The sequence below is a fragment of the Phoca vitulina genome, unplaced genomic scaffold, assembly GCF_004348235.1.
Source record: "Phoca vitulina isolate PV1807 unplaced genomic scaffold, GSC_HSeal_1.0 scaffold29, whole genome shotgun sequence".
Classification (NCBI taxonomy): domain Eukaryota; kingdom Metazoa; phylum Chordata; class Mammalia; order Carnivora; family Phocidae; genus Phoca; species Phoca vitulina.
Window position 1 is genome coordinate 12,490,496 of NW_022589732.1, and position 12,565 is coordinate 12,503,060.

Genomic DNA, 12,565 nt, shown 5'->3' on the forward strand with positions numbered 1-12,565 from the left:
GGGGGGGGGGGGGGGGGGGGGGGGGGGGGGGGGGGGGGGGCAAGCCTTCAGTCACCGGGAGCAAAGCTCGGCTGGCTGCACGGGGTGGGGACGGTGGGGAGCGAGGAGTGATCTCCTGTGTCCTTCCCCCTTCCACTAAACAAATAAAAGCCGAGCTGTCGCAGCCCCGCCGGCAGCCACTGGGGGCCCTAGCCCCGTGCGGGGAGGGCAGCGCTGCTGCTCCGGGACCCGTGGCTGCCGCCTATCAGCCTTCTCATCGCCTCTCCCAGCTGGAAAGGAATTTAATCCACCGGCCTCCTCTCCGCATGCACTGGGACTCCTTTTGATGTTCCTCTTTATCTCCCTTCCCAACAAAATTGCCCCTCAACAGCTCCAAGAGGGCCTCCTGCCTCTGCCCGCCCTGCTCCCTCCCTCCCAGCTCCAGTGAGCAGCCCTCCCCTGGGCCTGGCAGTGAGGGAGGGGCAGGCTCTCGCCCTCCACCTGCCTGGTCCCTGACCTTGGCAGAGGAGCCTTCCCCTGGGCCTCGCTCCTGCCCTTGGGAGAATGGGGGAGGAGCCCACCCGTGCCCTCCCGGGCCAGTTCTTTGCTTGCACTGGGAGCAACGTTGTGCAGTGGGAGGGGGCTAGAGAGCTGGGCAGTTGAGAGCTCACGCTGTGATAGAGACAGAACAGACCCAACTTCAGATCCTTCGCTGGCAGCTGTGAGGCCTGAATGAGTTGCCCTCCCAGGCCTCCCTTTCCTTCTCCAAAAAGGGGTGCACTGACGCCGATGTCAGTAAAGATTCTGGTTAAGTCACGTGCAGCACACAGTTGGGGCTTGATAAACAGAAGCTGTCTGGCAGAGGACTGTAGTTAATCGGGGTTTTGCACCGCTTTAGTGAACAGGATGAATATCACATACATATCCCATCCCGAGGGACTCACAGTCACAAGCCAAGTCCCAGGAGGACTTGGCCCTTTGGGCAGGTTCTGAAGGGGGCAGGCTGAGCATTTAATGGGACTTAGCCGGACAGTTGCCCTGGGGTCTCAGGGCCACTGCAGGGCTGAGTGAACGTCCAGCCAAATCTAGAAAGGCAGGGACCTCATTCCTTGAGATGCAGAAACCTGGCCTGAGGGGCCAGTGCTCCTGCCCGTCCAGGTACACAGACTGAGTCCACACTGAGCTCAGCCCCACCTTCCCAGGCATCTCTTCCGCTCTGGTCTTCCGTCCGCCCGCACCCCCACATCCCCGTGGGTGTTTACTCTGCTTTCTCTCTCCAGCTGCTCACACCACACCTCCACGGTCAGTCTTCTTCCCTGTTCTCAGACTCACTCCCTGCCTTGCCTTGCTCTGTCCTGGCAGTTCTCAAACCTCAGCGAGCATCAGGACACCTGGAGGGCTGGCTCCACAGTGCTGGGCCCTGCCCCTGGTGTTTCTGAAAGGTAGATCTGGGCGTGGCCCAAAATATGCATTTCTGATGAGGTTTTTGGTAAAGCTGAGCTACTGGTCCCTATACCCCACTCAGAGAACCACCACTCTGCCCTAGTGGTTCTCACCCTTGGATGCACATTAGAATGAATAACATGGAGAGTGTTAGGAGGTCCTGAGGTCTGGCCTCACCCACGTCTGATTTGCTTGGTCTGGGGTGCGACCTAGGCGTGAGGATATTTTAAAGACCCCTCCAGGAGATTTTGTTGGGTGGCCCAATGGAGGACTACACTCTGCCTCTCCCCTGCTCGCCCCTCTGGATTCCTGTGGGTGCCGCCGAGCCCCTGCCTGCCCCCGCTGATGTCTTCGCAAGCCTGGCTGCGCAATGTGGTTCCCTAGGGAGCACCACAAAACTGCAGCTGCCTGGGCCCCACCCCGGCAGGTTCTGACCCAGTGGCCGTGGGCATCTGCGTGTCTGAGTTTTAGAGCCACGCTGGTGGTTCAGATGTGCAGCCCCGTGAGGAGGGAGGGCTGCCTCGGTGTGACTCGCACTCACTGCCAAGTTCACCTTCCTCATTTTCACCAGTATGCATGTGCTTCAGAGCTTAGAGTGCCTCCCCGTTGCTCACGAGGGCAGTGCCAGAGCCCTCCAGACGGTGCCTGCAGTGGGACCCCCGCCCCCCAGCCTCCTGCTATCCCAACGATCTCACCAGCCCTTCCCCACATGCACCCCTTGCAAATCAGCTCACTGTCTGCCTCCTCACCGATTCCTCATTCCCGCTCCATGCCTTTGCGAGGCCAGCGGGGGTCCCAGACCAGCAGTGGCAGGGCAGGCGGCCCCTGAAACTTGTTAGAAGTGGAAATTCTCAGGCCCCAACCTACCAAATGAGGGAGTCCTGGTGGTGGGCAGCAGTCTGTAGCTTAACAAAGCTTCCAGGTGCTTCTGATACACGCTAAGGACCGAGCTCCGTGTGTAAAGCCACTTCCTCCACCTGGAATCCCTCCTCTTCTAGCTCATTTTCCCTTCGTTCCTAAAGCCAGTTCAAACCCCCCTTTGGGGCAGCCTTCCTGGCATGGCCTCATCTGCTGGCGCTCGCTCAGATTCCGCCCTGGGGTGCTCAGCGTTACCGCCTCCGTTTCCTCGGGGGAACTCAGACTGCACTGGAGCTGCCAGTGGGGGATGCCCTGACCCCACTTCCCTCGGCCTAGACGGCACCCCGGCCTGGGCTTTTATCCTCACTGTGCCGCCAACAAGCTGTGCAACCTTGGGTGACTCACTCAACCTCTCTGAAGTCCATTTCCTCTGGAGGGGTTTCCAAGATCCGGTGTTTCTTCTTCTCCACCCCATGGCCCGTGGGAAGAGGATCGCACAGAGGAGTGGGTGAGGAAAAGCTGCTGAAACCCAGTGACTTCTTGAGCTCCCACTGTGTCCCTGCTCTGCTGTGGGTTTACCCTGCCTGAGGCCTGCTCTGTGGGCTTGAGGACTCCCAACATTCCACAGTAACCACAGAGGACAATTCTGAGGTTATTCTGAACGGCGTCTGGCCAAGAGCAGGTGTTCGGTGTGCTGTGCTGTCGTCATTAATATCGGCCCCCGTTTGTACACTTCTGGAACAGTCTCCGAGACCTGGATCTAAGTGACAAAACCCCAGCCAGAGCGATGCGTGTAACGTGCTGCCGTTGGCCTCAGGGAGGGGAGGCCCAGAAACCTAGAGCTCGTCGTATGTGTGTGGATTTGCTGGGGAAGAGACCCCGGGACGGGGTGTGGTGGTGGCCTCTAGAGAAGGCTGTCCAGTGGCTGGGCCAGTGGGGACAGGGAGACGGCAGCGTGCCCTTTACACTTTTGAACTATGTGAAAAATTTTCCATGTCTGTATTTATCATGTCTTAATGTTTTCTGTGTTAGGAAGATTAAAATGTGACAGTGCTTGGGGTCGTTTTCCGCAGGGGTTTGGTCCAGGCTCCTGGAAGGAGGACATAGGGATGTGGCCCCCCCCCCCCCCCCCCCCCCCCCCGGGGGGGGGCCGGGGGTGGCCCGGGGGCCCCGTACCCCCTCCTCTGCTTCCCTCTCCTTCCTCTGGGTGTGGGGCCCATCAGATACGAAGGGGGCTGTTCCTCTGGAGCAGGGTGTGCTCCTAGGGTCCACTCGGCCCCTCTCCCTTACCCTGACCTCGGATCTCACCATCTTTTTCTCTCTGGTTCCTTCCTCCTCTCCGTACCTTTCCGGCTCCTTCTCTGTCTCCATACCCTTTGACTGACCGACTCCCACTGACAGAACTTGGTAAGTGAGCCTGGGAAGGGCAGGGGCTGGGGAGGCCAGTGGGCAGCGTGGGGAAGGGGTTTCGGGGGGGGGGGGGCTGCTCCACGTGCCCTGGCGTAGCTCAGCCGGCCCCCACCTTCTTGGGCCTCCAGGTCCCGTGGTGGAGGGAGAGGTCTTGGTGTCACCTGCTCAGAGCTGTCACACTCTGCCGGTCTTGGCTATTAGTGCCCCTTCGGGCATTTAATTGGGCCTCCATCTGATGGATGGATTCTATGCCAGGGAGAACTGAGGACTCCACACGCTGACAGGGCCGAGGGAGCATTGCCTGCACCATCTGCAGGAGCCACTCTGGGTGGGGGGCTCTGGAGGCCCTGCTGCTTGTCTGGACCCCAAGATTGGCAACACTCCTGTTTTGCCAATTTGTAATTGCAAATAGAAAAAAAAAAAACCTCAAGAGACTGATGGGTAAATATTAATATGCATTCATTCTGCAAATATATTCGACCACCTGTGGGACAGGTCCAGGGCTGGAAGAATCTCATGAACTCTTAGGCTTCACTGGGGGTGCCCTTTCCAGCCTTGCCAGGATCATCCCCTTCTGACCATGGAAAGGCTTCAAGATGGCCTGGCTGCCCCCCTCACAGCAGGAACGGGTCTGGAAGGGATCCCTGGGCAACCAAGAAGAGAGGCATGCTTCCTTTGCCAGCCCTCGGTTCCAAAGAAACACGTACACAGAGGGGCTGTGCTGGGCACTGGGCCAAGGGTGAGCAGCATGGGCAGCAGGACATTCCCTCCTGGTGCTCACAGCCCAGGTCTGTCACCCAGTGGGCATCTGCAGTAAGGGTCAGGAGAGGTCTCCACGGGTTGGTTACAAACCATAGGCCATCTACCTAGGTTGAAGGAGGCTTATTTGGGGGTAATTTCCCCCCATGGGGGGTTGAATCCATCGCCGAGCAGGCCAGACTCTGGGGAGTCAGTAAGCCATGTCTCCCACCTTCATCAGTGGCTCTTTGGACTTGGGGGCTCGGGTAGCATGGAGACCTCACACCCTTTGTGTTAGAAGGAGCCAAGCTGTATCTGAGGGCTCTGTGAGCTCGGGCCCTGTTAGAATGATCAGAAACACCTGACTTGGAGTGAAGCACACACCCCCCCCCACACCTGAAATTATGGGCTGCGGCAGAGCCCATGGAGGACCCGGCAGCTCCGAGCTACCTGGAATCCAGTGTCCTCTGGGCTACCGCTAGCTGGCTACAGGGTGGGGTCCATGGGGGTTCACTTTGCCATTCAGCTGGGTTATTCCCTTTCCATGTGTAAGGAAACCAGTGTTCTCCCTGACTGACCCGTTCCGGAGGGAGGGAGGGGAAGAAGCCGTGTTCTGCTCTGTCCCTCATGCCCTCTCCTGCCCATGCCTGCCGGGGACACATACTTGCTTCTCTCCCCTCCTTTCCCATCCGGCCCTCTTTCCTGTCTGCCTGCTGGGTCTTCCAGCTACAGATCCTCCCCAGCTGGGGTCACTGGGACTGAGGAAGGGAGCAGGAGGTGGGAAATGAACCGAACCATCTGGAAGGGCTATTTGGGGGCGTCTGAAAGGATAACAGAGGCAAAAAGAACTGGCGGAGACTTCTAGTGGGCCCAGATGTGGACAGGAGGCAGGGTCTGAGAGCCAGGCCAGAGTCACCCAGAGGAGGCCAGACCACTCTGGTGTGGGGTGCAGGCAAGCCGCGCTATGGACCCTGCCCCTCCTCTACCTCCACCACACCACTCTGCTCTGGACCCTCGGCCTCCTGAGCCCTTTCTGACTGGTTTCTTCTCCATTCTGCCCCAGGGCCTGAACAGCATGTTCGAGGTGTACCTGGTGGGGAACAATTCCCAGCACTTCATCATCTCCCCCACCTCTGTCCAAGGGAAGGCAGACATTCGCATCCGGGTGGCCGTCCCCCTGGACTATGAGACTGTGGACCGCTACGACTTTGACGTAAGGCCCCCTCCCTTTTTCTTTGTCCGGTGGGAGGCTTTCAGGGGAGGCAGAGGGTGACACCATCTCCTTAAACTCCTCCTTCCACCTCTCCCCATTCTTCCCCTGTGTGGATGCGACTCAGGAAGCCCACTGAGCCCATGGCAGGGGCTGGGCTGAGCCTCCCCTTTTCAAGGAGGACAAGGAAGTGTCTGGGAATTGAGCAGCATTTTCCCAGGCACGGGCACAGCCCCGGAAGCCCATAAGGAGCCTCACGGCCCAGCCCCCGCCAGCCCAGCCCCCAGCAGAATCCGTGGCCACCCTGGCTTCGGAGCCCTGCTGGAGAGACTCCCATCACTGGGATGGGCAGTGACTCAGACAAGAACTCTGGGTTAGGACCTGCAAAGACCCCAGGGGGACTTATGGAGCAAGGCTCCGGGAGCATGTGAGAGCTCACCCGGGGTCCCCGCTCTGCACACCCAGCTCTTTGCCAATGAGAGTGTGCCCGACCACGTGGGCTATGCCAAGGTGAAGATCACCCTCATCAACGAGAATGACAACCGGCCCATCTTCAGCCAGCCACTGTACAACGTCAGCTTGTACGAGAACGTCACCGTGGGGACCTCTGTGCTGACAGTCCTGGTGAGTCCTGCTCTTCCACAGGGCCACTGAGCTCTGGGGAAGAGCACGGGGAGGCAGCCAGAGGGCTTGGCCCAAGAAACGTGGGTGGTCAGGGAAGGCGGTGCCCCTGAGCCCCCAGAAGTTGTGGTGTTTGTGTATTAAAGCATCTGGACTCTTTATGACGGGGCTGCCATGGTTGAGGCAACAATGTTGAAAGAGGACCAACCAGGAGGAGGTTGGAATTGGGCCAAGGACACTGGTTTTCTGCCTTGTTCCTGAGAGGAACTGAGCCTAGTTGGGCCAGGAGCCCCGGAAGTGCCCTCTAATGGGGATAGGGACCAGCCAACTCTGAGGAGGGCCACCCTCCCTCTAAGCACCAGGGAAGAATGGGCTCCTTGAGGGTGCCTGGTCACCCCCAGCTGCCCTTGGCTGGGACTTTGACAAAGGGCCCCTTCCAGTGTCCATTTGTATCAGTCGGTACTCTTGATGGCAAGGGACACAAACCCTTAAGTGGTTCAAGCCAAAAAAGGATCAGCTCATGTAATTCAAAGTATAAATGATTTCAGGCATAGTTGTACCCAGGCACTCAGCAGGAATCTGACTTTAGCACCAGGCGCTTTTTTTTTTTTTTTTTTACATTGACTGAGAGGAACACCAGCACCCCCAGGATTACTTCTTACCAATTTATCAACCCTAGTGGGAAAACCATATTCTTTTTCAGTAGCTCCAGCAAAAGTCCCAGAGCTGATTCTCCTTGCTGGGCCATCCTGGAACCAATCATCGTGATCCTGATCTAACAGAGATGGGTCACACTCTTCCTAGTGGAGCCAGGGGTTGGGTCCGCTCCATCCAAATTCTATGGGCTGAAAATGGAAAAGGGGCTATGCCAAAGGGGCTTCTGTTAGCAGAACAAAGAGGATTGGTTGCCGAGCAGATCAAGGTGGCAGACGTGTGTGGCGTAAGCTCAGCCCTTACGCATAGTAGGTGCTCAATAAATGTGATGGAGTTGAACTCACTGCTGCCATTCTCTGCCCATTCTGAGGACCTTGGGGTCCTCGCTTCCATTTCTTGCTCCATCCTTACTCCAAGCCGAGACATTGCCTGCCGATCCCAGGCCCCCTACTCCACAATGTGTTTACTCTTCTGACAGATGGTGTGGAACTATACTGAGCCCCAGGCCCTTCCCATCTGACAGTTATTAATACTTCAAACAGATGTTTAGCTAGGCGGGCCATCAGACATAAACACTAAGTCAGCTGTGGCTGTCTCCCTCCCCGCCTGCCTCCCCAGGCTGTGGCCCCCCTGGCTTCCACCAAGGTGCTCCTTGTAATCAGTCACCTGGTGCTTGGGGCCCCCCTCCATGGATCCTCTTGCGGCCTCTAGGGGCCCAGCCAGAGAGCGAGTGCCAGAGGCTTTGGCCTTCTGGACCCAAAGAGAGACTGCAGCCCCCTCTCCCCCCAGCCATATTCAACTATCACGGTGAAGGACACCCAAACGGCCTGTGTTTTGGGCCCCAGCCGGCCTGGGACCACATGGCAAAGAGTTCAGGTGTCAGGCTTGTGGGTGTCCAGGGATTCCCCCCTGGTATTCTTGCTGGGGATGGAGGTCTCACTTTGCAGTCGCAAGTTCCCATGGCCCTGGGGAAGGGTTGCGGAACCTAGGGAACAGGGGTGGGGTGTGAAGGGTCAGAAGACACACCTCTTGGCTGGGGGCCAAGTGCTGGTACCAAGGACAATGTGTTAGGCCCAGTCTCCTCTGGGGCTGCCACTGGAGAGTAGGTGCTCAAACTGGGTGTTCTCAAACACTAGAGCAGTTCCTGGGCCTGCGTGGACCCCTGCCTGCTGCCTACAACCCCTTCTCCAGTCCCTCTCCAGATGTTTAACGGATGCATTTAGCCGCCTCTGAGTGTCTCTCACCTGGTCAGCCTCCAGTTCCTGAGTCTAAGCCTTGCCCACCTCCTTCTCAACCCCCCGGCCCCCGGGTTGTAGGATTGTGCAGATATGAAGGGGCCGTTTCACCCAGTAATAAGCTCTGGTACCAGGAATGTGTGCCTACGGGAGCCCAGGACCTCCCGGGAAACTGTGGGCCCTGCTCTCCCCGCCTTTGCTGTGTGCTAGTCTATCCACGTCACCCCTGAGGGCCTTCGTTTCTTCATCTGCAAAGTGGACATGAGACCCCCTAGGCTGCTGTCAAGAGGTGTGAATATTGGGTGCGGAAGCATCCCCTGGGCAACCCCTACTTATCCAACATCATCTCCCAGAGCTCTAGCGGGGAGCGGGTTGCGTGGCCACACGGGCACGCTGCCCAGCCTGACCTGGCCTCCCCCCGCCCCCTGCCATTTCCCAGGGTCAGCCTGATCTTTCCACCTCTTCTGCTGCAGGAGCAGCTAAAGTTATAGCTGCCTGCTCAGGGACTGTGAAATTCCTTCTCTGTGACCTTTTCTAGGATGTTATTAAAATGTTTCATGGGCAGTTGTGTCAGGAAAAAAAAATTATGAAGAAAAGGAAAATGTTTTAATTTGCACCGAGGGCTGGGGCAGAGCCTGCTGTGAGGGGCCTCCCCAGCCCTCACCCTGGCACTGGTCTGGCTTCTGTGGGCTCGTCACCCATCCTGGGGGGAGACAGCAGTTTGACAGGGGTGGGGAAGCTGGGAGAGGAGGGGCCATCGCCTCCAGCCTGGTCTCCCAGCCAGGTGGAAGGCCTGGACCCTTGTACCTCCCCGCTCCCTGGACCTCCCCCGGCCCAGGTTTTGAGGCCCTTACGGCCCCCTTGTTACAGCAAAAGGAGTTTCCACTGGTGGAGGGAAGAGAGTGGGGGTCCCAAGGTGTAGAGGCTTGACCTTGAGCACCGACTCTGCTCTCGACAAACCTTGGGTGACAAGGGCAGAAGCTGCTTCTCTTCTTGCACCTTATCTGTAACATGAACAAGATTGGGGCGCCTGGGTGGCTCAGTCGTTAAGCGTCTGCCTTCGGCTCAGGTCATGGTCCCAGGGTCCTGGGATCGAGCCCCACATCGGGCTCCCTGCTCGGCGGGAAGCCTGCTTCTCCCTCCCCCACTCCCCCTGCTTGTGTTCCCTCTCTCGCTGTGTCTCTGTCAAATAATTAAAAATCTTTTAAAAAAATAAAATGAACAAGATGGACTAAGATGTGTCCGCAGTCCCTTCCAGACCTAGTGCCTGGGGCGGTGACGCCCCGAGCTGACCTCTGAGGGCCGCAGTTGCCATTGCAGTAATCAACTCTGCAGCGTCCCTGGTGAGCCCTGGCTGGAAACAGGCACTTCACACGGGCTGTTTCCAACCCCTGCACATGCTGTCCTCATCTTACAGGTGAGGAAACCGAGGCTCAGGTTAAGAAACGTACAGCTTGCTCAGGGCCCCAGGGCCAGCAAGCAGTTGAGCTGAAATTCACAAGAAGACCACCTGACCCTAAGCCATAGGCTCTTAGCCACTGGGGCTGCCCGGCCAGAAGGTTCTGTGTTGGACCGCTGAGCCTGTCCTTTCAGTAATGCTCAGAGCTGAGGGGAAAGAGAGGAGCTGAGGAGTGCTCTCTGCAGGACCCAGGTGGACAGGCCACAGGGCCACTCCAGGCCTTGTGTCTCTGGGTGACACGCAAGCCCCTCGGGAACCTCTGGCACCGTCAGGTGAATTTCTGGTTCTGTAGGTCCCCAGCCACTGGAGGGTCAGAGCTGGGGGAGCTCCTTTCACTGATGAGAAGACCAAGTCAGGGAGACCAGAGCACTTGGCCCGGGAAGCACGAACCCCAAGGCAGCCCAGAGCTGTCTTCATGAGGAGAAGCTTGCTGGAAGGCAGGAGGACGCAGGACAGACGTCAGTGCCAGTCAGAGCCAGTCCTCTGAAGGGTGATCACGCAGGGGAGGGATGTGCAGGGGCACATGCACCCACATATGTTTGGGGGTGCACGTGAGGTACGCTTGTGGGGGGGGGGTGTGCGCGCGTGCACCACGCAGGCGTGCTCTTGTATCTGTATACACGCATGCGTGTATGCGGCTCCATGTGCTCGGGAGCATGTGTATCTAACACACACGTCTGTGTTCATGAATGCCTGTAAGAGTTCCTATATCCTGTTGGTGGCTCCCCATCCTCTAGGCTGTGTGGTTTGTCCCCATCTCCTGTCCCCAGGCTGCTCTGATTCTCGCCTTCCCATCCTGCCTCCCAACCTGACAAGAGTCAGGTGGGAAGGCTGTGGGGTGTCTTCTTCCTGGGCTTGGGGCAGCCCTTCAGCCTGTCCAATTGGTACCTGGTGCCTCGCAGGTTTTCCTGGGCAGTAAGAAAGCAGTCCGACCATTTGTTCATCTGACAAGTGTTTTTTGAATACCTAGTGTGTGCCAGGCACGTGGCCCTGAGGACCGTGGTGATGTGAGTCTTGCCCTCAGGAAGTTTACAGTCTCCTGGGAAAGCCTGATGTTAATACTAAGAAAGGAATCTTCATTACTTGTTATTATGGAGGGATCAGGGAACAATGAACACCTATAACAAGACATCTGACCTTGACTGGAATGAGGGAAGGCTTCCCTGAGGAATTAGCAATTGAGTAGGCATTAATAGGTGAGTGAGGGGAGGGAAGCACATTGGACAAAGAGGGAATAGCATGTGCAAAGGCCCTGCAGCTGGAATATAGAGAGGGGGAGGTGCTCTGTAGGGAGGTGGAGTTCCATTCCTATGATGTGGACAGGGTTCAGCTCTTTCTCTCCCTCCTGGATTGCCACCCACCCCAAATAGAACCATTGGGTTGCTGTTCTGATAGTGAAGAAATCCTGTATCAAACCATCCCCATTCTTGCACCTATTCCATCCTGGTGGCCCCTGGCAGGCATTGGGAGACCGCTGAGAGAGGTTGTACCTGGGATATGCAATGAGCCAGCCTGGCCTCCTGCAATAGGGAGCTCATGTGCCCAGATTTATTAGCTCCATCAGAGAGGGATGCTGAGAAGGAATAGCAGCTGGGAAGGAGGTTATTCCCAGGGCAGACCTTACTGCCCTCCAGGGTCTTCTGTCCCTGCTCCAGAGAGCTAGGGCACAGCAGGAATGGGCAGAAGATGGACTGTCAGACAAGACAGGATTCTTCTCTAGGCACAGAAATCAAAGCAAGAAGGAGAGGCATGTAAGCACCTTGACTGGGTGGGCATGGGACCCAGTTTGCTCAGCCCAGGGACAGAGAGCTACCCCTTGGCTCCAAGGTAGCCTTGTGGGAGCTGACAGGCATGGTTCCTCTCTCTCCTCCCTGCCCTTCTTCCCAGCCTGTCTTTGGGAGACTGCTAATGTCTTGGGCAGGGTCGTGAATCCATTTCTGCTGTGGGCTGGCCACTCCTTCTCCACGTTTGGCTTCTTTCCCATCAGGTGGGGAAGGTCGCACCTGCCCAGCACACATGGCTCGGTTGCTCGGAGGCCCCAGTGTGGGTCAAGGGCTTACAGTGGTCCACAGCGGTTTTTATCATCAGTGGCCTTCAGGAACCCTGATCCGGCTGCCCTCTACCCCTTCAGCCTGTGCGCAAGCCCAGCTCTGCCGAGATGGGCCCTTGGCAGGCCCCCGAGCCTGTGTCGTCTCCGACCTGGGGAGGTGCGCTGAGAGGTCCTGCCTGGGAGGGCTGCTGTGAGAATGGAGTGGGACAGCCGGGGAGGGCACTGAGCACCGAGCCCGGCCCGCAGCGTACTCAGAGGAAGGCAGATGTGGCAGGAGGGTGTGCGTGCGGCCTGGGCATGCGCTCAGGGACCTGGATTCGGAAGGCCCCACACTTGGCCTGATGCACTGCTGTCACTGTCTTGAAATTCTTAATTTTTGAACGAGGGGCCCCATGTGTTCACTTTGCATGGGGCCCGGCAAATTACATAGCTTGTCCTGGCTATAGGGGCTTTATCATTCCCTGCCCACAGGCACGCCCTTCTCCGCTGGTTTCACGCAGTCCCACACTCAGCACTCAGTTCACGCCTGCTTTGTGGCGTGCTCTGAACGAGGACCCTCAGAGCTTGCTCGGCTTCCTGTTGTGTCAGAAACCACCCAAACTTGGCTGCATAAAGCAACAGCCGCTTTCTGACCCTCACGGGTTGGGTAGGTCAGGAATTGTGGACAGAGCTCAGCAAGGGGTCTCTTCTCTGCAACTCCGGGTGTGGGGGTGACCCTAGCAGCTGGAGGCGTCTCCCGCCTGGGTCTGGTGCCTGGGCTGGGCCCACTGAAGGACTGGCTCAGCCTGACTGTCACGAGCACCCACACACGGCCTCTCCCCATGGGGTCGGCATTGCAGACACAGGGGTTCTGAGAGGGAGCACCTCAGAGGAGGCCTCTGGGGAAAGAGTGTCCCAAGAGAACCAGC

The 12,565-nt window shown here is 57.8% G+C and overlaps 1 protein-coding gene across 1 annotated transcript in view; it reads left to right on the forward strand.

The window, feature by feature from the left end:
- The window catches only part of CDH23 (cadherin related 23), a 359,724-nt gene that overhangs the window by 195,829 nt on the left and 151,330 nt on the right, over positions 1 to 12,565 (forward strand). Inside the window, 3 exon segments of the mRNA XM_032423932.1 lie at positions 3,682 to 3,687; positions 5,492 to 5,641; positions 6,104 to 6,262. Of these exon segments, the coding sequence (XP_032279823.1) occupies positions 3,682 to 3,687; positions 5,492 to 5,641; positions 6,104 to 6,262 (315 nt within the window).